General features: G+C 45.8%; 1 protein-coding gene across 2 annotated transcripts in view; it reads right to left on the reverse strand.

Moving 5' to 3' along the window:
* GSK3B (glycogen synthase kinase 3 beta) overlaps positions 1-25738 on the reverse strand; it is a 1987846-nt gene that overhangs the window by 1215713 nt on the left and 746395 nt on the right. For both annotated transcript variants that reach the window (XM_044071503.1, XM_044071504.1), the window contains exon 4: positions 8869-8979. In XM_044071503.1, the coding sequence (XP_043927438.1) occupies positions 8869-8979 (111 nt within the window). The remainder of the gene's footprint in view (positions 1-8868; positions 8980-25738) is intronic.

A 25738-nucleotide genomic window follows, 5' to 3' on the forward strand; every position in this document is an offset into this window, starting at 1 on the left:
CAAAGTTAAGGTCCCAACCAGGGGTAGGGGTTCTTTTTGGTGGCCTTTAGTTGTTAGCCCCTCTCAGGAACTGCTTGACGAGAGGGTATGAGAAGAAAGGTGGCTCAGTGCTGTAATGTGCAGTGATGGAAGAGGCATGGATTTTAATGGAAGAGAAGGATAGGCCCCTGTGGAGTAGGACTGCTACGTAATCCAGGATGAGAGGCAAGGAGGGCTGTGCTGGGTCAGCTCCTTTAGTCTGAATTCAGGAACAATACCTTTTCCACTTGTCAGCATAGGGTTTTCCTAGTACTGGGAAGTCTGGCTTCACGTATGACATCCAGGACCTGTTTACTTAAGCTGGCCACTGGAGGAGATGTCAAGGAATAAGCCAGGCTGCTAGGTTCAGGGTCTGCAACTGTGGATGGAAGAACTCTCCCTCCTGCTGAGTCAGAAGAGTTGGAATCTGGGGAAGGTGCCATGGAGGCCACGGGGACAGACTGCGCAGTAGTGGGTACCAGTGTTGGCGTGGCCAGTCTGGGGGCAATCAGGATTGCCCTTGGTCTTTCCTTCCTTATTTTGAGTAATACTCTGGTAAGAAGAGGTAGAGGGGGAAATGCATAGATTGAGAGGTTTTCCCACTGGAAGGATAGGGCATCCGCTTTCCAGGTCTTGCTGGGAGGTTCCCTGGTGCAGAATTTGCTGAGCTGGTGGTTGTAGGGGGGAGGCAAATAGGTCCACCTTTGGGGTACCCCATTTTTGGGTCACAAGACTGAAGGTGTTGTGGTCTAATTGCCACTCGTGTGGCTCTAGGAGATTTTTGCTTAAATTGTCTGCCAGAGAGTTTTGGTTGCCTGGCAGAAATTGAGCTTGCAGGTGAATATGCATGGCTGAGGCAGTGTTCCAAAAGGTCATGGCTAGCCTGCAGAGTGGGTAGCCCCCTGCTTGTTGATGTACCACATTACTGTGGTGTTGTCGGTTTTGATCAGTAAAGGCCCCGGAGACAGCAGAGATCTGAAAGCTGTCAGTGTGTGCTGAACAGCTAGCATTTCTTTTTGGTTGATGTGCAGATGAATTTAGATTGGGCTCCAGTGGCCCTGAATGCACCTGCTGTCCAGGAGAGCACCCAAGGCAAAGTCTGATGCGTCTGTGGTTAGGGTCTGGGCAGTGTGTGGTTGTGAAAAGGGAAGTCCCTTGTTGTGGTTGCATGCTGCTGCCCACCAAAGAAAATCTTTCCTTAGACAAGGAATCATAGGTATAATAGTTTTCAGATCTTGAGAATATTGACACCAAAGGCTTTTTAAATACCACTGAAGTTTCCTCATATGCAGTCTGGCATATGGAATTAGTAGAATGAACCATGAACCCTAGAGCTTGCATGATCTTCCTTGTGGATAACTGGGTTCTGGTGGCCAGTTAAGAGAAGTAGGCTGTCAGATAGGCTTGTTTTTCTGGAGTTAGAAATGCCATCTGGGATGCTTTATCCAGGCTTGCTCCCAGGAATACAATTTTTTGACTGGGGACTAGTTTGGATTTCTTTTCATTGACAGTATACCCCAGTGAGGTTAGAAGGTCCTTTACAAATGTCAGGTGCTGTAACAGCTTTTCCTGTCTGCCTGAATCAGGCAGTCATCCAAGTAAGGGTAAATTTGAATATTTCTTTGTCTGCAAAAATCAATGGCTGGAGCCAGGCATTTTGTGAAAACTCTGGGAGCAGTGGATAAGCCAAAGGGAAGTGCAGAGAACTGATAATGTATAGATCCTGTCCTGAAACTGCAGCAACTGGAAAGACCCCAAAAGTATCTCACCAAGAGGATCAAGGGGCTCAAACAGATGCCCTATGCAGTTCGGCTAAAGAAACTCCAGCTCTACTCAGTTGCATACCACCTACTCAAGAGGCGATCTGTGTCTGACGTACAAGACCATGTCCAACCCAGAATTAATGGACATGCTTCACCTCAAGAAATCCAAATCCCTTAGAGCTACACACTCCAGGGACTTGAACCTCAGCACAGAAATAAATAGGACATGCTGGAGGGACAGATTCATATCCCAGAGGCTGCCCTCACTCTGGAACAAAATCCCAATCCATGTTAGGCAGAGCCCCTCACTGACCCTCTCTTCAAGAGAAATCTTGACGAGTGGATGTGAGATCGTAAGTTTACCCCTGGGATCTCTTCTGTGTCCCTCCTTGACAGAGGTACAGTAAACTAACCTTAAAAGGGCTACCTTCTGTGACCTACTATACAGAGGCACAGTCAACTAATCTAAAAGGGTGGCGAAAGCCAAACACACTCTGGCTAGGCTTATAAATGCCCTAGGGCAGATAGCCTAGTATCAACCTATGAACCTATAAGAATCTCCAATTGGGATATGCAGGTAGGCCTCTGAGGTCTAGTGTGGCTAACCAGGCTTCTTTGGACAGCATAGGGATAAGCTGCTGTAGGATGAGCATTTTGAATTTTGTTACCACCATGAAGGTGTTTAGAATAGATAGATCTAAAATTGGGTGCCAGATGCCCCCTTTTCTGGGTACCAGAAAAAGTCTGGAATAGAAACCTTGGCCTATCTGATCTGCAGGAACAGGCTGAAATGCCATCATGGAGAGCAGGGAATGAACTTGGTTTTGTGCCTCTGCCCACTGGTTTGGAGGAAGATCTGGGAACCCCTTTGGGGTTGGCAGTGTGTGGAAATAAAATTTGTACCCCTGGGACACTACGTTGAGGACCTATCGATTGTTGGTGATGGAGGCCAGTTTTTTTTGTATAGGAGGCAAGTTTTCCTCCTAGGGGCATGAGCAGATGGGCAGAGATGAGAGGAGGAGTTGAAAAGTCATTGTGAATTCTTTCCATAAGGGGGTGGCTTAGCACTCCCTGGTTTAGAAGTGGAGGTAACTCCATTGCTTAGATCTCTGCATACCCTGAGACTGCTATCTGAGGGGGGTCTGTTTCCCCTAGGTCTAGTCTGAAGTGGCCTTGAGGGGGCTGGAAAGGACCAATATTTTGAGGGGCAATGCCTACTGAATCTTGGAGGCTGAACTTGCAAAAAGTTTTTAACTGTCTGCATAGACTTAGTTTTTTCTTCCATATTTTTTAAAACCTCTTCTGCTTTGGTGCCAAAAAGATAGTCTTTGTTCAGTGGTGCGTGTAAATAATTTTGATTTGGCATTATCTGGCAAGGTCTGTTCCTTAAGCCAAGCATGCCTTCTAAGTACAGAACCTGTGACTGCTGCCCTGCAGGATGCTTCTAGGGTGTCAAACCCACATTGCAGGGTATGCTTACTGATTTGGCTTGCAGAATGCATACGTTCCTGTAAATCTTTATTTTCTGAACAGTCAGGGAAGGTAGATAATGTTTGTTTAATGAGTTCCATGGTATGTTGCTGGTACTTCAGCATGGGGAACTGACAATTTAATGCTTTAATGGCAAGAGCTGCAGAGGTATATCCTTTTTTCCCCGTCTGTCTAAGGCTCGAGAATCCCTATCCGAGGGGGTGGGATTCTCAGCTGTGGTTGCTTTTATTCCTTTAGGCCCTTGGGAGATGACCTCTGGGTCAGCAGTACGATTCTTGAAAAGAAATTTGCGAGAGTCAGGAACTCTGTAATACCAGTCAGGTTTCCTGGGAGCAGGAGGTGAAGTATCAGGAGTTAGACTGGATTCCATAAAGGCATCATCCACAACATCCAGAACTGGAGAGATAGCTAAGGGTCTGTGCTGTGGTAAATCTAAAAATTCCCGGAGTCTCTTTTTGGACTGAGGAGAATCCTGGCATTCCCAATGGAAATGTTCTCTCAAAGCATGTAGGGTTTCACCAAAAGAAAAATCCTCTGGAGGAGAGGCAGAAAGAATGGATTCCTCTGCATCTGAATCCTCATAAGCAGGTAAGGGCATGTCTTCATAATCAGAAACCTCAGAATCGTCGGACTCTTGGTCAGATAAAACTGCTGGGGACAAGTCTCTTTTTTTTTTTAGCAGGAGAAGGCTGGCTTACCCTAATCAGCATGATAAGTTCCTCCGCCATTTTAAGCATCTGTGATTGTGGCAAGGAAGCAGGCGCGTGAGTTTGGGTCGTCTTTTTTTTTTTTTAGGTGTAGCTCGTACTCTGGGCCTTAGAAACTTGGTAGTTTTAGAAAAAACTGAAGAGGCGAAAGAAGTCGTCAGTTTGTATCGAATATCGGTACTGCGAAGAAATTCCTCAGATGCCAGTGCCTACACAACTGCTCCAGACCCATCCAAGGTAGTGACATCCGCAGGTTCCATAGTCAAAGAAGAGTCCCGCGGCATACCGGACTCCGAATGGGTCTCGGTAGAGGCCTGCGAATCCATCGATGCGGGCATCAGGGGCGAAAGCACCTCACTGAGTACCAGTGAACTGGCGACTAGCTCAATGGAAAGCGTCTGCAGTTTTGGACCTGTACGGTCCTGTCTCTGTCTTTATCCTTACATTTTTTCAGAAGATCGGTAGTCAGATGGCTTACAGAAGCCATTTCAGAATACGGAGATAGAGAGCGAAAGTAATTAGCTACAATAAGGGCCCGATGGCGAATAGTTTGGGTGTTGAACAAAGCACAAAACCGGCAGTGAGGGACATCGTGGTCTGGGCCTAAACAGGTGACGCAGTAAGAATGGAAATCTCGGTGTGGTATTTGCTTTCCACAGGCAAGACAATTGTTAACTTTTTCTGACATTGGTTAGAGCAAGAAAAAAGGATCCCCAATGGGGTACTTAACTTTAGAAGAATTCAACTTCAATTTCGGAAACGAAAACTCAGGTAGCGGCCGACCAGCACTCATGTGAACTGCTTCTGCTTCGGGCTCCTCTGCAAGAAAGACTATTGTAATGGCGTCGGCTGCCTGTTTTTATACCACTGATGACCTGACATCAGTCCTGGAGTGACAGCAACCGATGCAGAAATACTAAGCCTCTGGCAGTCAAGCCGACTGAGGGCTACCCCTGGCAGGATAACCCAAGTGTGATGACTGCAACAGTGAAACACGAAGAACATCCTTTGTTCTTGTAATTATTTTCAATGACAAGGGAATCATCCCAAATTCTGCAACATCATAAGCACCTTACAGACCCAGCCCAAGGGGCATACTAATATACCCAAACCTCAAAAGCTTCACTAATAGTTTTAAGGCTGAGCTCTTGATCTTCCAGTGGGACTTGCCCTAAAATGTCAAAACGTACTGGTCATACTGCAGGCAGGAAGTTAGAAATCTGCACATGTATAAACTAGGTTTGCACTTAGCAGGTCGAGGTGGGTTTGGCCAAGCCCACTTTAGTCGATCTCAGGAGGTCGCGCGGCGACAATATCGAACCCGACATTGTCGAAATACAAATGTCGCCCCCATCTCGAACCATGTTAAAGCCTGTTCCGAGGTTTACAGCAATTTGTATTTCGACAATGTCGAAAATTCGACATTGTCGGTTTCGCTGAACGGTTTCGACTATACAGTCATTCGATGGTATCAGTTTCAACCTCCTGTAAGTAAACAGTTTAAAATATATAGGGCAAAATGAATGAGACTAACAATATAGTTTATCTTCTGTGACATTTTGCCTGAGGCAGCCTCAGAACAACAATTTCCAAGTTACCTGGCTACCCTGTATGGCAAACAACTGGATTATAATATAAACTCTTTTCAGCCATCTCCACCTGCCTACTCATGGGACATTCCCTTAACTGTCTAAATGTGCAACTCTGAACAAGTCACTTAGAAAGGCAGCACTCCCGGGCTGAGTGTGAAAAAGATCCATGGAGATCAGTGCTCTAACCTGGAAAACAAATACAAATAAAATTGCCACCCTACAAGTTAAATTATTTTTGGAAAGAGTACATCGGAGAGTCACATGAAGGCCAGCAACAACACCCCTCAGGCCTTCCACTTTTGTTACTGAACAAACCTTAGCAACATTTGAGTACAACAGTTTCATTTGTCAAATTTCCGTGTTGCAAATGGATATTATTTCTGTTCACAGAATATCTGTGCTGCAAGCCCTGTGTACATAACCTACCATAAAGACAACATGTCATTAAAAGACTAGTTTCTCTCTCTTAGGTTTAGAGTCATCTCAGAGATGGCCTTATACTAGACAGTCTGTATTTTTCCATAGAGTCCAAAATAAAAAAAAAAAAAAAAAATGGAAAGGTCATTACACCTGAACATATACTAAGATGCTCCACAGTAGCAGTAGCAGATGCAATGTTCTTCAGCCAGTATTTAAGCTGTCTGTTTCTGCCAGTGAAGAGTAAAGTCTTCACACAACTGGTAAGACAGTTAATTTCTTCAAAGTATCTGGATGGCTTACTAACTTTACATCTGGAACAATTTTAGGCAAGTCTATCATCAGTACAAAAGAGCTTGTTTTACAGTACATTTCAAAAGCACTGATGGCAATGAAGGTTCTGAGGCCAATTTAAAGACTGAATTCATATCCTAGTGTTGGTGAGTTAACATAAACCTTGTGCAAACTTCAGAAGCATTTGTCGATTGCTGAATTTCCTCCACAGGCCTAAGGTGAGGACTCCTGTTCTTCTTTACAGACTGTGTAAAAACGTGTACTCAAACTCAAAAACAAAAACAAAAGGCGATAGCGGAAAAACTGCCTTGACACAAGCCTCTTGTAAAAAATAAACCCTTTTAATGTTAGCGCTTTTGAATGGGCAAATACCCAAACTTCATCAGACAAACTTACACCACAAACACTTCCTGTGTATATATATATATATATATATATATATATATATATATATATATATATATATATACATATACACACACACACATCATTCCACAGCCGTTTCTAATACACAGTGTAAACATACACTTAATTAAATAACTATTTAAAACGGCGATGAGTTTTCCTAGTTACCACTCATCACAAACATAAAACCATGTTTTTATTATAAACCTATCATATGCATCTTCTTAACAATTGTTTAAAACAAAATGTAAACAATCAAAATATAAAAAATCCAATATGAAATACCAAAGTGTAAAATCAAATATGATAAGCAAAAAACCCAAAACAGAGAACTAAGATAAGAAACTATGCGTCTCAAAACTTACATCCATAGGGGAAGGCTAATAATATACTAATACCCGAATTATAATTCTGCATATCTTCCTAATGTATACACATACCCCTCAAGGTTCATGTCTATTATATTTGCAAAACATACATGTATTTATTTTTTATCTTTTACTTTTTATTGATTATTATTTATTTTTTATCCTGGTATTTTAAGTCTGGAACAAATCTGTAGACTATTGTGTTTTGCTTTGTAATCTACATAATGCTTTTAATTTAAGTATACACTTAATCAAAGCATATTCATTTAAACCTGGGGGAACATATGCTGATGTTCTTATTTGCCAAATAACCTTTTTATTTTTTGTTTTTTTGCTTATCATATTTGATTTTACACTTTGGTATTTCATACTGGATTTTTTATATTTTGATTGTTTACATTTTGTTTTAAACAATTGTTAAGAAGATGCCTGTGATAGGTTTATAATAAAAACATGGTTTTATGTTTGTGATGAGTGGTAACTAGGAAACACACATCGCCGTTTTAAATAGTTATTTAATTAAGTGTATTTTTACACTAATTGTGTATTAGAAACGGCTGTGGAATGATAGGTGTGTGTGTGTATATATATATATATATATATATATATATATATATATATATATATATATATATATATATATATACATATATACAGGAAGTGTTTGTGGTGCAAGTTTGTCTGATGAAGTTTGGGTATTTGCCCATTCGAAAGCGCTAACATTAAAAAGGTTTATTTTTTTTTTACAAGAGGCTCTTGTCAAGGCAGTTTTTCCGCTATCGCCTTTTGTTCTTCTTCTTTACAGACTCATTTATAGAATTCATTGCTTCCTTAATCTTCCACCAGAGCAGGGTTTTGTTGTTTGGAGAATTTTTAATTTATTTATTTGGTTTATTTATATTTCATTTTCTTTCAAAAAGCTTAAGCACCACTTCTCATTAAGAAATTTATTTTCAAAAAGCTTAAGCCACTTCTCATTAGGAAACTAATTCAACACCTTAAGGCTTTTACATTTGTGGTGCTTTGTTGCTCTAATTCCTTCACATTGTCAGAATTTACAAAAAAGACATGCAGAAGTTTTATGGCACTACCTGCCTAACTACCACGGTTACTGACTATTCTGACATCGCACGTCTCTCCTATGTTCATACAATGGAAGGACAAGAATGACTAAAGGAAATGTCTACTGCAGGCCACTTCATAAAAAATCTAGCATGACAGAGGAAAATAATGAAGCAGGGTATAGAACAATGCAAGATATGCAACATGGAACCTCTAAGGAAGTACAAGACCTGTGCTGTTCCCTTCTAGGGAATACAGTGCTAATCAGAGAAATTCTGGTCAAGAAATAGGGACTGTAAAGGAAAGTAACTCCCTTATTATGAAAGTGTCAAAATACTTTTTCCGCCCTTTTTTATCTACAAGGATTAAGAAATTAAATTTAGACTACCACTTTAAAAAATAATACAGTTTCAGTTTTGCATACACTAAAACATGGAAGCAAGTCTAAGTTCTCAGTCATTAGATTTTTTTAAACACTCCATCAGCATCACATTCTAAATTGCCAAGCTAGAAGCCAAAGAGCAAAAAAAGTGACTTAAGTACTGTTACTCCGGACTGGATGAAGCATGACAAGCAGCTTTCCCTCCATTAAAACCTGTTTGTACTTTCTCTAGGTAACATATGACCGGAACATTCTAACCTCATGAAATGTCTTACAGACACTTATCCCCCCCCCCCCCTTCTAGTTCTCATTACATTTCTCACTTTTGTGATCATTTACATCTAAATAATTCACCGTCAGTGGTCTTACCTTTACATGAATCATGGGGAGTGTCTGTTTGGCCCGGCTATAGTGTCTAGCAACTTTATATACTGTCTCTGGAACATAGTCCAATACCAGATTGAGGTACACTTCATCCTTCTGTAAGAAAAAGTACAAATAAATGTCAACCTTTCTAGGAAAAGAAATTCTCATTGAAGAAGTTAAAACCATGCAAATTATCACTACAGTATAAACCTTTCCTACAGTCAGGAAGAAAGTACAGTTGTGAACACTTACCATAAATGTAGATGCTCGAGTGTATTCAGTGTTGCAGTCATCTCATTTGGATTATCCCTGCCAGAGTAGCCCTTGGTCGGCCCGGATACCAGAGACTTAGTATTTCTGGGTTGGTTGCTGTCGCTTGAGGATGGACGTGAGGTCATCAGTGGTATAAAGTAAGGCAGCAGACGCCATTACATCAGTTTTTCTTGCCCTAACCTGTCAGGAGCCACCAAAGTAGGAGGCCAGGTTCTGGTAGAAGAACCCCACCAGTGGAAAATAAATATCAATATGTCCCTTGTAAGGAAAGGAGAACAACAAAGAAGAATGGTAACAAAAGGAGGAGGAGAAAAAAAAGGGTGATAGAGGGAGGGAAACCAGGACTGCAACACTGAATACACTCGAACATCTACATTTATGCTGAGTGTACACAGCTGTACTATGTTCTTCATGTTTCACTGTTGCAGTCATCACATTTTAGTAGATTCCCAAAGCTGAGGAAATGGGTGGAGCCAGTCAAGGAAACTAGGGGCTGGCCAGGATGCCCTGCAAGACTGCAGAGGCAAACCCTGCCCTGGACAGAGAGAAGAGAGGCAGGTGGTAATGCTTGGTAAAAGTGTGACAGATGTCCAGGTGGCAGCCTCCAGGATGTCCCTGGTGGGGACTCCTCTGAGGAAAGCTGCAGAGGTGGAGGCTGCTCTGGTGGAGTGTGTCCTGACCCCCTAGGGGGGAGGGTTGCCATGCTGTTTGTAACAGAAATGGATGCAGTGTGCTATCCATTTGGAAATGGTTTGCTTGAAGATGGCTTTGCCTTCTGCCCCTGGTGCAAAGCTAACCAGCAGTTGATCAGACTTTCTGAAGGATTTAGTCCTGTCCAGACAGTATCTGAGCTATCTGTGCACATCTAGAAAGTGTAGAATCCTTTGCCCCTTGTTCCGGGGATTAGGAAAGAAGGTGGGCAAATTTATGGATTGGTTGACAGCCACACTGGACACCACCTTGGGCATGAAGGATAGGTTAGTTCTAAGGGATACTCTGCATGGAAGATGATGAAGGGTTCCACAGCCATGAGTGCTTGCAGCTCAGAGACTCTTCTGGCTGAAGTGATGGCCAGAAGGAAGGCTGTCTACAAGGAGAGAAATTTTAGCTCTGCAAAAGAAGCTGGTTTGAAAGGAGGCACGGTGAGCTTTTTCAAGACAAAGTTAAGATCCCAAGTTGGTGTTGGCGCCCTTCTGGGGGGCCTCAGGTTGCTAGCCCCTCTGAAGAACTGTTTAATCAAAGGGTCTGAGAAAAAGGGCTGCTCAATGGGCAAATGAGCAGAAATAGCAGAGGCATGAATTTTTATAGAGGAGAGAGAGACCACTGTGTAGTTGGATAGCTAAGTAATCCAGGATAAGAGGGATGGAGGGCTGTGCCGTATTGGCCCCCCAGCTTGCATCTAGGTGCAGAACATTTTCCATTTATCTGCATAAGACTTTCTGGTGCTAGGGCATTTGGCCTCAAGTATAACATCCAGAATCTGTTTACTAAGGATGGCAGATTGGTTTGGGGTTAGGGAATAAACCAAGCTGCCAAACTGAGTGTCTGCAATTGGGGATGCATGAATTCCCCTTCCCTCTGGGTTAGGAGGTTTGGAATCTGAAGAAGATGCCATGCAGGCAGGGGGACAGGCTGCGCAGCAAGGGGTACCAGTGCTGTTGGGGCCAGTCTGGAGCTATAAGAATGGTCTTTGGTTTTTCCTCCCTTATTTTGAGCAGTACCCTGGGGATGAGAGGTAGGGGAGGAAAGGCACAGACCAAGAGGCTGACCCAGGGGAAGGACAAGGTATCCACTTTCCAAACCATGCAGTGATGCTCCCTGGTGCAGAATTTGCTGAGCTGATGGCTGGTGTGGGAGGCAAAGAGGTCGACCTTCGGGGTTCCCCATTTCCGAGTTATTAGGTTGAAGGTACTTCTGTTGAATCGCCACTCGTGTGGGTCCAGAAGGTTTCTGCTTAACTGGTCTGCCAGGGTGTTGAAAGAGCCTGGTAGGTATTGTGCTAACAAATGTAGCTGCATGGAAGAGGCTGTGAGCGAAAGGGTCATGGCCAGCCAGTATAGAGAGTAGGAGTGAGTCCCTCCCTGCTTGTTGATGTACCACATTCACAGTGGTGTTGTCTGTTTTGATCAGGAGAACCCCGGGAGAGAGAAGGGGTTTGAAAGCTATCAAAACATGCTGCACAGCCATCATCTCTTTTTGACTGATGTGCAGGGGGATTTGCTGAGGGCTCCACTGGCCCTTTATGCACCTGCCATCCAGGTGTACACCCCAAGCGTAGTCTGATGTGTCTGTGGTGCGGGTCAGGGTGGCAGGGTGTGGGGAGAAGAGCAGTCCCTTGTTGTGGGAGCATTCTGTGGCCCACCAAAGAAATTCCTTTCTAACGCAAGGAATTATAGGTAGAAGAGTTTCCAGGTCTTGACCGTGTTGACACCAAAGTCTCTTTAGGTACCATTGAAGTTTCCTCATAAGCAGTCTGGCATATGGAATGAGGAGTATGCAAGATGCCATGAACCCCAGAGCTCGTAGGATTTTCCTTGCAGAAAGCTGGGGCCTGGTGGCCATTTGAGAGAAGTAGGCTGACAGTAAAATTTGTTTCTCTGGTGTAAGGTATGCCATCTGGGATGCTGTGTCCAGACTTGCTCCCAGGAAGATTATGCGTTGGGTGGGCACCTAATTTGATTTCTTTTTGTTGATTTTATACCCTAGGGAGGTTAGTAGGCTCTTTACAAAAGCCAAGTGCTTGAGCAGCTTTTCCTGGCTGTCTGAATAAGGGAGTTATCTAAGTAGGGGTAAATTTGAATATTTCTTTGCCTGCAAAAGGCAATGGCCGGAGCAAGACATTTTGTGAAACCTCTGGGAGCAGTAGATAAGCCAAAGGGAAGCGCAGAGAACTGAAAGTGTTGAGATCCTGCCCTGAAACGTAGATATTTTCTGCATGATTCCCTGATAGGAATGTGGAGGTAGGCCTCTTTTAGATCCAGGGTGGCTAGCCAAGCGTCCTTGGAGAGCATGGGTAGCAGCTGCTGAAAAGTGAGCATTTTGAATTTTGGGATCACCAGGAAGGTGTTTAGAATGGATAGATCGAGGATGGGGCACCAGGTGCCTTCTTTCCTGGGCACCAGAAAAAAGTCTGAAGTAGAAGCCTTGGCCTATCTGTTCTGCAGGAATGTGCTCTACTCCCCTCAAAGAGAGCAGGGAATGGATTTGCATTTCAGCCTCTGCCCACTGATTTGGTGGTAGATCTGGGAACCCTTTTGGGATTGGAAGGGTGTGGAAGGAGAATTTGTATCCCTGAGACACAATGTTCAGAACCCATTGGTCCTTGGTAATGGTGGACCAGGTGATTGAGTGAAAAGAGAGTTTTCTTCCTAGGGGTAAGTGAAGGTGGGCAGATGGGAGGTCAGGAGGAGGTGAGTCATTGTGAGTTCTTACCATAAGGGGGTGGCTCAGAAAGCAGAGTTGTGTACACTTACCATAAATGTACATATTCGAGTGTATTCACTGTTGCAGTCATTACATTTGGGTTATCTGCTTGCAGTAGCCCTCAGTCGGCCTGATTAACAAAGTCTTAGGTCCTGCATCAGTTGCTGTCCCTTCTTCCATGATGTCAGGTCGTCAGGGGAATAAGACATGCAGCCGATGCCATTACATCAGTGTTTCTACCCCAGATGTCAGGTACCCCCCTAATGGGAAGCAATTAAATCTATAAATATACAAGGTTATTCCTTCAACAAAAAAGCAAATACACCAAAAAGCTTTTGAGCATAGTAAAGGAGAGTAGAGGTGTAGCCAAAAAAAAAAAAGGGGGGCTGAAGGGAGGGTAACCAGGACTGCAACAGTGAATACACTCAAACATCTACATTTATAGTAAGTGTACACAACTGTACTATGTTCTTCATGTTTCACTGTTGCAGTCATTGCATTTGGGTAGATTCCAAAGCGAAGGATGTGAGGAGGAATTTAGATAGCATTAGGACTAGCAATAAGGCCCTACAAGACTGCAGTGGCAAAGCCAGCTCTGAATTTAGAGAAAATTGACAGATGGTAACGCTTGGTGAAAGTATGTACAGAACTCCAGGTAGCAGCTTCTAGGATGTCCCTGGTAGGGATGCCTCTGAGAAAGGCTGTAGAGGTAGATGCAGCCCTGGTTGAGTGGGGTCTGATCCCCTGTGGGATAGCTTTTCCCATGGTGCTTGCAGCAGAAATGAATGCAACGGCCTATCCATTTGGAAATGGTTTGCTTTGAAATAGCCTTCCCCTCTGCCCCTGTAGCAAATGCCACCAGCAGTTGTTCAGATTTCCTTTGAGGTTTAGTCCTGTCCAAGTAGACTCTAAGGTGTCTGTGCACATCTAAGGAGTGCAGTATCCATTCCTCTTTGTTCTGTGGATTAGGAAAGAAGGTTGGCAAATGAATGGACTGATTAAGGGCCACATTGGATACCACCTTGGGCATGAAGGAGGGATTGGTCCGAAGGGACACCCTGTCCTCATGAAAGATGACAAAAGGCTCCACTGCCATGAGGGCCTGTAATTCAGATACCCATCTTGCTGAAGTGATTCCTAAAAGGAAAGCTGTTTTCCAAGAAAGGAATTTTAAGTCTGCAGTAGCAGCTGGCTTGAAAGGAGGAAGAGTGAGTTTCTCCAATACAAAGTTAAGGTCCCAGGCTATAGTTGGAGGTCTCCTGAGTGGTCGTAGATTTTTGGCCGCTCTGAGGAATTGCTTGAGCAGTGGATGAGAGAAGAGGGGAGGTTCTGTGTTATAATGAGCTGAAATGGCTGAGGCATGAATCTTGATGGAGGAGAAAGACAGGCCCTTGTGAAGCATCTCAGTTAAGTATTGTAAAATCTGAGGTATATTGGGCACTGCTGTGCTCTCCCCTTGAGATTGGTTCCAGGCACAGAATCTTTTCCATTATTCAGCATAAGATTTTCTAGTACTAGGCCTCATTGCCTCTAAAATGATATCCATCACTGGTTTACTGAGGGACAGTAAAGGAGAGATTAGGTAATTAGCCAGGTTGCTAAGTTCAGCGTTTGAAGCTGAGGGTGCAGAATCTGGTTCTCCAGCTGAGACAATAGGGTAGGAGTCTGAGGCAGGTGCCATGAGGCCAATAGTGACACACTGCGTAAGAGGGAGCATCAGTGCTGGCGTGGCCAGTCTGGTGCAATCAAAATCGTCCTTGGTTTGTCTTGTTTGATCTTTAGTAGTACTTTGGAGAGCAGAGGCAGAGGAGGAAAGGCATAAACTGACAGGGTTTTCCAGCTGAAGGACAGAGCATCCACTTTCCAAGCTTGTTTGTGGTGAGTCCTTGTGCAAAATTTGTCCAATTGATAGTTCTGGGGGGAGGCAAACAGATCTATATCTGGGCTCCCCCATTTGCTTGTCAACATGTTGAAAATCTTTTAGTTATGTACTTACAATAACGATAGATGTATGTGATCCATCTCACCTACATTCATTACTGACGGGTTCGGAGCTGAGAGTCAGCGCCGACTCGGCCACTATAACTAGCACGAAGTCTCTCATTGGCTGGGCTAACCCTGTATCCCAGAATGCATCACGCCCAAACCCCCAGATCTTGTTTGCCCCAACATGATTCTCCCACATACACCATACCACAAGGATAAATAAGTATCAGGAGAGAAAAAATAATATCCTCAGAGAAATCAGAATACAGGTTTCCTCCAAGTCCAACAGGGGGAAGGAGGGTGGGTACGTAAGAATGTAGGCGAGATGGATCATATACATCTATCGTTATGGTAAGTACATAACTAAAAGATGTAATGTGATCCTATCTCGCCTACATTCATTACTGACGGGACAGCGTCCCTAGCACCTAAAGCCCAGGAGGCTCACTGGAAAACACTCCTGAGCACTGTGGAACCAAAGGAAGCCCGACCTCTAGAGGCCACGTGAAGTTTGTAATGAGAAATAAAGGTATGTGGAGAAGTCCAAGTAGCCGCTGCACATATCTCATCTATGGATAATCTAGCATGAAAGGCCACTGAAGTTGACATAGCCCTGGTAGAATGCGCCTTAACTGGAAAGGGAAGATCCTTACCCGCCAATGCATAAATAAATGAGATGCAGTCTCTAATCCACTTAGCTATGGTGCCCTTAGTTACAGATCTGCCAATTCTATTGTCCGAAAAGGACACAAACAACTGATCTGATTTCCTCTCCTGTTGTGTCCTATTTAAATAAAACCTCAGTTGTCTATGCACATCCAACTGGTGCAATTTGTATTCCGCTTTGTTGGAAAACCTTGGGGAAAAAGACCGGAAGCTCAATAGATTGGTGGAGACAAAGGGCAGAAGAGACCTTAGGGAGAAAAGAAGGATTAAGTCGCAGAGATACTCTGTCCTTATGAAAAATTAAATAAGGAGGTTTAGCAGAAAGAGCTTGAAGCTCCGATACTCTTCTGGCTAAAGTTATGGCTACCAAGAAGGCAGTCTTCCATGTCAGAAATTTCAATTTGCAGGAGGCTGCCGGCTCAAAGGGAGAGGAAGTCAAAGCTCTGAGCACCACATCTAAATCCCATGGCAAAACGGGTTGCGAAACCGGAGGGCGCAGCAGCCAGGCTCCTTTCAGAAAGGCTTTACACAGCTTATGACCCATAAGAGAAGGCTCGTGTGCAACATGATAATTGGAGATTGCTGCCAACTGAACCTTTATAGTGGAGGCAGCCGAACCTTGTCTAAAGAGTGTACCTAAGAAGTCTAACACCGCCGACATTGGTGCTGTAAGGGGGTCCAGATCGTGTTGCTGAGCCCAAATTGCAAATCTCTTCCATTTACTAGAGTATATTTTCCTAGTAGAGGACTTGTGGGAGGAAGACAGAATATGAACTACTTCCGGGGTAAAAATATGCTGTCTGACTAAGGTCAGAAGTGGAGAAGCCAGGCAGCGAGCTTGAGTGTTCGTAGGGATGGATGGCACTGTCTTGACTGATGAGTCAATAGGTCTGGAGCTGGGTCCAGAATCCAAGGGCCATCCACCGCATACTTCTGAAGGAAGGGGAACCAAACTTGACAAGGCCAGTGTGGTGCGATCAAAATAATTTTCCTTCCCAAGCAGGTGGCCTTCTGAATCACTCTGGGTAGCCGAGAGACTGGCAGGAAGGTGTAGAGCATACCGGAGGGCCAATTGTGGACTAGAGCATCCCTGGTGGATTCCCCCTGTGGGGGAATCAGAGTGAAAAAACTGCTGCACTTTGCATTCAGGGGACTGGCAAAGAGGTCACAGCAGGGAAGACCCCACTTGGAGAATATCTGCGCAGCCACTCTTGTCATTCAGGGACCACTCGTGAGGCATCAGAATAGCTCTGCTCAGCCTGTCTGCCATCACATTGGACTTCCCCGGAATGTGCGTTGCCACTAGAAAGCGCAGGGAAGCGATCGCCCAATTCCACACTCTCATGGCCTCTCTGCAAAGGGGGTAGGACTTGGTTCCTCCCTGCTTGTTCAGATACCAGACAACCGACATATTGTCAGAGAGAATCGCAATAGTTCCCCTGGGAAGAGAGCTGTGAAGTGCCTGCAACGCTAGAAGCACCGCTCTCATCTCTAGAACATGGATATGCAAGTGAACCTCGTGGTCTTGCCACGTACCTTGGACCGTTTCGCCCAGATAATGCCCCCCCACCCTATCTGAGAGGCGTCCGTGGTTACTGTGGCAATAGGGGACGGGGGGCTCAAGGGTTTCCCTTGGTCCAGATTGGACGAGAGAAGCCACCAATGCAGATCTTGCCGGCATCTCTCCGTGATGAGAATTGGATGGGACAAGGGGCGTTCCTGATATGACCACTGGGCCAAAAGGAGCCACTGAAGTATTCGCATGTGTAACCTGGCCAGCGGAACTAAGAGAATGGTAGCTGCCATTGATCCCAACAACTGAAGAACCATCCTGGCTTGGGCTTTTCTGCGAGGTAGTAAAGCCAGGATTTGGGCCTGTAACACTTTTATTCTCTCTGTCGGTAGAAAAGCTCTCATCTCTACAGAGTCTAGCTCTGCGCCGATAAAGGCAACACGCTGTGACAGCAGCAATACAGACTTTGCCCAGCTGAATGAAATCCCTAGAAGATGGCCCAATTTGACAGTAGCCCTCGTGGCTTGAACAAGTAGATGCCTGGTAGGGGAAGTGAGGAGCCAGTCATCTAGATAAGGAAACACCTGGAATCCTAGACGTCTCAGGTGAGCTGTCACCACTTCCAGACACTTGGTGAACACCCTGGGGGCTGTGGTGAGACCAAAGGGCAGGGCCCGGAATTGAAAATGACTGGCTCCCAGCCAGAAGTGTAAATGATTCCTGGAAGCCTTGTTTATCTTGATGTGATAATAGGCATCCTTGAGGTCGAGGGAGCATATCCATACTCCTTTTTCCAGAGATGGGAAAATGGATTGCAAAGTGACCATTCGGAACTTGGACTTCTTTACAAAGTGGTTTAGACGGCTGAGATCCAGAATGGGTCTCAAGTCCCCTGTTCTTTTTTGCACCAAAAACAACCTTGAGTAAGTTCCTAATCCTTTTTCTAGCAGCTTTGAAACCTCTATTGCTGCCTGATCCCATTGACTGGGTGGAACGTCCGGGATTTTCCTTGACGGCGGGGGGGTGAACGAAAAAGGGGAATGGTGTAACCTCCGGTGATGATACGAAGCACCCATCGATCCTGAGTGATGGACTCCCAGGCCTGAAGATGCTCCGAAAAACTACCCCCGACTGGCTCCGGAGACGCACAGTTGGGTAATCCCTCAGGGACGTTGGTAGGAGGAAAGTACAGTTTTGTACCTACCATAAATGTAGATGTTCGAGGGCTTATGCTGCTGCAGTCATCACACTTGGGGTTATCCTGCCGTCAGGCGGTCCCGCAGTCGGCCAGAATTCCAAAGCCTTGGTCCGGTGTCGGTTGTCATCTCTTCTTCCCTGACGTCAGTGCGGCAGGGGTATAAAAGAGGCAGCCAATGCCATTTTCTTCAGTTTTTCTTGCCCCAGATGTCAGGTGCCCCAATCTAATAAGGCAAAATAAGTGGCTTGCAAACCATACCTTAGAGAAAAACAATAGTGGTAGTTGTAAGCAAATGCATCATATAGACATGCATCCAGAAGGTTGATGTACCTATAGATAAAAGAAACTCCTGTTAGGAAGTGGGGATGGAGGGAGGGTAACCTGGACTGCAGCAGCATAAGCCCTCGAACATCTACATTTATGGTAGGTACAAAACTGTACTATGTTCATCGTGCTATGCTGCTGCAGTCATCACACTTGGGTTGAGTCCCAAAGCTATGGTTGGGTGGTAGGAACTAAACTGGGTTAGGCGCAGCTAAGATACCCTGCAGAACTGCAGTGGCAAAGCTAGCCCTGGTCTTTGAGTATAGTGGAAGGTGGTAATGTTTGGTGAAGGTGTGCACTGAACTCCAGGTGGCTGCCTCCAGAATGTCCTTTGTTGGGACTCCTCGGAGGAAGGAAGGCTGCTGAGGTTGCTGTAGCCCTGGTAGAATGAGACCTAATATTAGCAGGCACTGGTTTCCCATGGTGAGAGTAGCAGAAGTGGATACAATGTGCTATCCATTTGGAGATGGTGTGTTTGGAAATAGGCTTTCCCTCTGAACCTGCTGCATATGATACAAATAGTTGGTCAGATTTTCTGAAGGCTTTTGTCCTGTCCAAATAGTAACGCAACTGCCTGTGAATGTCCAAAGAGTGAAGGAGTCTTTCCCCTTTACTCTGAGGGTTTGGATAAAAGGTGGGCAAGTGTATGGTCTGATTGAGAGCCACACTGGAAACTACCTTTGGCAGGAAGGAAGGGTTGGTTCGTAAAGACACTCTGTCCTGATGGAAAATGAGGAAAGGTTCCACTGCCATAAGCGCCTGTAGTTCTGAGACCCTGCGTGCTGAGGTGATAGCCAGCAGCAGAGCTGTTTTCCATGAAAGGTATTGTAGATCCGCTGAAAAGGCTGGTTCGAAAGGAGGTAGTGTTAGTTTTTCTAGCACAAAATTTAGATCCCATGACGGAGTTGGTGGTTTTCTGGGGGGTCTTATGTTTTTTGCCCCTCTGAGAAACTGCCTTAGTAAAGGGTGAGAGAAAATGGAAGGATCCGTATCATATTGAGCTGAAATTGCTGAAGCATGGATCTTTATAGATGAGAAAGAGAGTCCTTTGTGTGGCATCTCAGATAAATATTGGAGTATTTGTGGAATGTTTGGGATGCCAGGATCTAGACCTCTGGCCTGGTTCCATGCACAAAATCGTTTCCATTTGTCTGAGTAAGTTTTTCTGGTACTGGGCCTTCTGGCCTCCAGGATGACATTCAGGACATCCTTTGAGAGGAGTGTTGATTGATAATTTAAGGTATCTTCCATGCAGCTAGGTTTAAGGTCCTGAGTTGACTGTGAAGGATCTGAGAGTTTTGTTGAGTTAAGAGCTTGGGGAATTGAGGGAAGATCCATGGAGGACTGTGAGTCAGGTTCCGTAGTAGTGGGTACCAGTCCGGAGCAATGAGGATCATATGTGGTCTGTCTGATCTGACTTTCACTAGTACCTTGGCCAGTAGAGGCAGAGGGGGGAAAGGCGTAGACTGACAATGCTGCCCAACTGAATGATAGGGCATCCATTTTCCAGGCCAGGGGATGATAAGTCCTTGTGCAAAATTTTTGTAGCTGGCAATTGCTGGTTGAGGCAAACAGATCTATGTCTGGTTATTCCCATCTTTGAATTATCATTGCAAATACTTGTGGGTGTAGTCTCCACTCGTGGGGATCTGTTAAATTTCTGCTTAATTCGTCTGCCAATATGTTTTCCTTTCCTGGCAGGAATTGTGCTTGCAATTGTACTTGGTAAGTTAATGCTGTGCTCCACAAGGCCATTGCCTGCCTGCATAATGGGTAGGAGTGCGTTCCTCCTCGTTTGTTTATGTACCACATTACTGTGATGTTGCCCGTCCTTATTAGAAGTTGCCCTGGATGCAAGAGGTCCTTGAAGGCTGTTAGTGCATTTTGTACGGCTAGGATCTCCTTTTGATTGATGTGCAGATGCCTTAGGTTTGTAGGCCATTTGCCCTGTATGCATTGTCCTGCCATATGAGCACCCCAGGCATAGTCTGATGAATCTGTTGTCAACGTTTGCTTTGCTGGAGGTAAAACAAAGGTGAGACCCTTGTTTGCTTGGCATGCTTGTGTCCACCATAGGAACTCTTTTTGAAGGCAGGGAATGAGAGGTATACTTGCTTCTAGGCTGTGTCTGTGCTGGGACCATACACTTTTTAGGTACCATTGTAGTTTTCTCATATGCAGCTTTGCATATGCAATTAGCTGAATGCAGGATGCCATGTACCCCAGTGCCTGCAGGCATTTCCTTGCAGTGAGCCGGGTAAAGGTTGCCATATTTTTGAAGTATTGAACCAGTTGTTTTTGCTTGTCTGGCGTGAGGTAAGCCATCTGGGCCGTTGCATTCAAGCTGGCAACCAGGAAAATTATTTCTTGTGAGGGTATTAGTTTTGACTTCTTTTTGTTTACTGTATACCCCAGGCAACTTAGCAATCTTGTTACAAACGCCAGATGCTGTAGTAGGATGTCTTTGCTGTCCGCTTGGATCAGGCAGTCGTCCAGATATGGATAAATTTGTATCCCTCGTTGTCTGCAATATGCAATTACTGATGCCAGGCATTTCGTGAATACTCTGGGCGCAGTAGATGAGCCAAAGGGTAATGCAGAGAATTGATAGTGTGTTGATTCTGCCAAAAATCTGAGGTATCTTCTGCAATCTTGTCTGATAGGGACATGCAGGTATGCCTCTTGGAGGTCCAACGTTAGCAGCCAAGACTCCTTGCCCAGCATGGGAAGAAGCTGCTGTAGTGTGAGCATTTTGAATTTGGGTATCTCCAGATAAGTGTTTAGAATTGAAAGGTCTAAGATGGGTCTCCAGGCTCTGTCCTTTCTTGGTACTAGAAATAGTAGAGTAAAAGCCTTGGCCTTGCTCTGTGGAAGGTACCTTTTGAATTGCTTTCATGTCCATGAGAGCTGTAACTTGTCTTTGTGCCTCTGTCCATTGGTTTGTTGGCAGATTTGGCATGCCTCTCATCCGTGGTAAAGTGTGAAAGTGAAATCTGTAGCCTCGGTTAATAATATCCAGAACCCATTTGTCCTTTGTTATAATGTGCCAGTTTTGTGTAAAAAGAGCCAGTTTTCCTCCTATAGGTGCTGCCTGGGCAATTTTGCTTGGCAGGCGAAGAGGAAAGTCATTGAGTTTGCTTCCTGAAGGGTTGAGATCTGTCGTCTTCCCCTCTTTGAGTTGTTGCTTGCCATTGTTTAGGCCTCAGGTACCTTGTGCCTGGCCTCTGCCCCTACGGCGTCTGTACCTGCCCCTTTGGGGTCTGTCTGAAGCAGGAAAGGACCAGTTCTTTGATGGCCAGTTTCTGCTGAAGCAAGGAGGTTGTACCTGTAAAAAACTTTAACTGTTTGCATTGATTTTGCCTTTTCTTCCATTTTCTTTAAAACCTCCTCTGCTTTGACACCAAATAACGCATCCTTTTGCAGTGGAGCATCCAGTAGCTTTGCTTTGACATGTTCTGGTAAAGTTTGCTCTTTTAGCCAAGCATGTCTACGTATCACAGACCCTGTAACAGCTGCTCTACGAGGCCTCCAAAGAATCAAAACCACATTGTAGGGTATGTTTTCCCACCTGTTCTGCTGCATGCAACAAATCTTGTATTTCTTTGTTATCTGGCTATTCTGTTTGAGGGATCATTTTCTGTTTTAACAGAGTAAGCAGGTACTGCTGGTATTTAATCATGTGGAATTGGCAGTTTAATGCCCTCATGGCCAAAGTGGCAGAAGTGTACACCTTTTTTCCCCATCTTTCTAATGCCCTGGAGTCTCTTTCAGCAGGTAGTGGATTCTTAGCTGTAGAGGCCTTAACCCCTTTGGGACCCTGGGAAATGGTTTCTGGGTCTGCTGGAGGGCTTTTATACAAAAACTTGTGAGAGTCAGGAACTCGATAGTATCTGTCTGGCTTAGCTGGTGCTGGTGGTAAGGAATCTGGATTTAGACTAGATTCATTATAAACGTCATCCAGAATGTCTAAAACTGGAGGGATAGCTAGGGGTCTATGTTGTGGAAGAAGAAGAAACTCACGGAGTCTTTTCTTGGAATCAGAATAATCTTGGCCTTCCCAGTGGAAATGCTCTCTCATGGTGTGCAGGGTTTCCCCAAAAGAAAAGTCCTCAGGAGGAGAAACAGAGGGGATAGACTCTTCAGCATCCAAGTCTTCGTAGGAAGGGTAGGGGTAATCCTGTTCCTCAGAGTCTGCTGAGGAAATGGATTCCTGGTCAGAAGGAGGGAATTCTTCCTCCAATCTAGGCCTTTTGTCAGGAGGGGGTTGTGAACCTCTGATGAGGGTGATCAGGTCCTCCGCCATTTTGAGCATCTGTAGGCATAGGGGCCGGTGTGGTAGTCTGTGGACCCGTTTTTTTAACCTTAGTCATCGCTTTAAGCTTCGCGTAGGACTTTACCGAGAGGGTCGTCGGTTTAAATACACCTTCGGAAGCCGAAGGCCTGTCCCTAGTATCCGGCTCGCCGGCCAGGCTGGCGTCCGCATGTTGAGGAGGATCGGGCTCCAGAGGCCCGGTAGTCTCTGTCTGAGAGGTAGTCGTAAATTCTAAATCCGTGGTAGCCAGGGGCTGCGTAGGCGCCTCACCGAGTACCGGGGATCCGGCGGCAGGCCTAACTGAGACCTCGGTATCTGGTCTAGGCCTAGGCTGCCTGTCTTTGTCCTTGCATTTTTTGAACACAGCTGAAGTTGGTTGCTCCGACGACATAATATAATTGAATCTTCTACCAAAATAATGTCGGGCGGTATCAGCCCGACGCTTGATAGTACGTTTATTGAACCTAGCGCAAAGCCGACAACCAGAGACTTTGTGGTCTGGGCCTAGGCAAGGAATACAATAGGAATGAAAAACCTTATGAGGTATTTGCTTCCCACAAGAAATATAATTATTAACTTTGTCTGACATCGGTCTGAGGCAAGAAAAGTTTCCCCAACGGGGTACTTAGCTTTATAGAAGACTTCGGCTGAAATTCTGTTCGGAAATCTCAGGAGTTGGCCGACCGGCACTTGCAAACTGCTTCTGCTTCGGGCACCGCGCGGCAAGAAAGACTTAAGAAAATGGCGTCGGCTGCCTCTTTTATACCCCTGCTGCACTGACGTCAGGGAAGAAGCGACGACAACCGATGCCGGACCAAGGCTTTGGAATTCTGGCCGACTGCATGACGGCAGGATAACCCCAAGTGTGATGACTGCAGCAGCATAGCACGATGAACATCCACGAAAGGACTCGCGGTCTCCTGTATTGCAGGGGGCCTCCACCGCCTCTAGGGCGACGCTTTCCATTAAAATTCCCCCCTCCTTTGCCCCTGGAGGGGGGGGTCACTTTGATGGGCAGGGGAAGACTTTTGAGACTTTCTGAACCACATTTTCCCTCCCCTCTGAGCCTTGGGATAAGGCCTAGTGGGAAGCGAAAAACGGGCCCCAACGGCAGACAAATTCTTACCCTCCTGCTCACACCTAGTGAGGGTGTCTTTCACTTTGGGTCCAAAAAGGGAGGACCCGTCGAATGGGGTGTCTGTGAAAGAAGACTTGAAAGCCTCTGCAAAATGACACAAGCGCATCCAAGCTTGCCTCCTAAGGGCTACGCCTAAACTCGCTGCTCTACCCGCCCCTTCGGCTGCATAAGATATGAGCCTCATGGACGAGTTGACGATGGAAGAAAGGGTAGACAGCTGGGCATTAACAGACTGGGCCAACACCTCAGGCAGGTTACCCGACAGGGTATCTCCCAACTCCTTTATGAGATCCCTTTGGAGCCGCGTAAAATGACACAAGTAATTCAGCGACCGCAAGGTAAAAGTCGCTGAAGACAGGGTACGCTTCCCATACCTATCAATACTCGTAGACTCCTTATTAGGAGGATGGATGGAGGTAGAAGCCTCCGCCACGTCCTGCAGAGTGGCGGACGCCACCACCATGGCATCCACAGGTACTCCCTTGGTCAGAAATTCTTTTCCAGGAGGCGCAGATGAGAACTTATTGGGGCGGCTAGGAACTGGCTCCACAGAGTCAGGGTGTTCCCACACCCTTCGACAAATAAGATGCAATAATTCATCGAAGGGTGGAGACACCCAGGAGGAGGAAGGCTGGGCTCCGAAGGCCTTGAGGAAGACCGACTCCTCCTCAGAAGCGTTTTTGGAAGGCCAGTCGCCCCACTGTCTCAAGATCTCCAGGATATCAGAGAACGAGACATCATCCGAGGACGACTTTGGGGACCCTTCTGCATCATCGAGGTTGATGTCCGAGGTGACAGACTCATCTGGGGAGTCTACATGCTTCCTCTTACACAACTTCTTCCTGGGAGGCTCTTCAAGGACAGACTCTGAAGGGCCCTCAGAAAGTAGGGGACCACACATGGAGGTATCCTCAGGCCCGGGAGACCCACTGTCCAGAGACAGGGGGGCACCAGAAGCTCTAGTTGCAGCATCTAGGGAAGGAGTTGCTGATTCAGGTGAAGTCACGATAGACTTGGCCAGCGCGCTCCTCATAGTCTCGAAGGCAGGTCCACCAGAATCGGACGAAAAACCTGCCTCAGAGACCATGACCGGAGTCGGGGTACCCCTAGTCGAAGCACCAAGGGGGAGACTCGGAGCTGCAGTCTGAAGCCCCGATGTATCCCCTCGGGTCCGACTGAGGACACACGAGTACCGAAACCTGTAGACGGACTGAAAAAGGTTGGAGCTGATGTCGGATCCGAAAGACTCGCAGGAGGTTTCGGAGCCGACCCAGGGACTTCACTCGATTCGGCAGACTCCGGCTCCGACAACACCGAGGTTGTCGGAGTAGGAAGGAACGGAACCGATATAGTAGCTGGCTCCAGAGCCAACTGGGCTGGAGCCGAAAAAATTTAGTTAACACTGGCGACTGGAGGAGCCTCTGGACCACCCTATCGACATCCGAATCAGAGAGCCTGGAAGACTTGGAGGAGACAGACGGGGGCTGAGAAACCTCTGTCGGAACCAAAACAAGAGTAGGGGAACGGCTCCGAATCGGCTCCAAAAGGATCAGAGCAGAAGCAGGCTCGAGAACCACCACAACCTCCTTCAGCGCAGACGACCGAGGAGTCGAAGAAGCCGACCCCGCATTAGACAATACTTCCTGCGGCTCCGTGACCATTGGAGCCGAGGAAGGAGACATAGCCTTGGATGGTGCTTCCTGCAGCTCCGAGACCAGTGGAGCCGAGGAAGAAGTAGTTTTAGATCTTTTCTCCGGAGGCTCCGAAGAACTAGATGGAGCCGGAGACTTCATTTTTGACTTGGATCTGGGTTTCTCAGAGGGAGGAGAGGACGCCAACGTTTCCTCAAAGGAGGGTTTAATCAAACCCTTGAGGATAAGTTTATTTTTTCTATCCTGTAATACCCTGGCAGATAAAGCATGACACACACTGCAGGATTCCTGCAAGTGTATGGCACAGAGACAATATACACAGTTGATGTGTCCATCAGTTAGCGACATCTTGTAAGTACATTTAGCACATTTCTTAAAGCCAGATGGC

Source organism: Protopterus annectens, chromosome 5.part0, assembly GCF_019279795.1.
Source record: "Protopterus annectens isolate FY-2018-M chromosome 5.part0, PAN1.0, whole genome shotgun sequence".
NCBI lineage: Eukaryota > Metazoa > Chordata > Ceratodontiformes > Protopteridae > Protopterus > Protopterus annectens.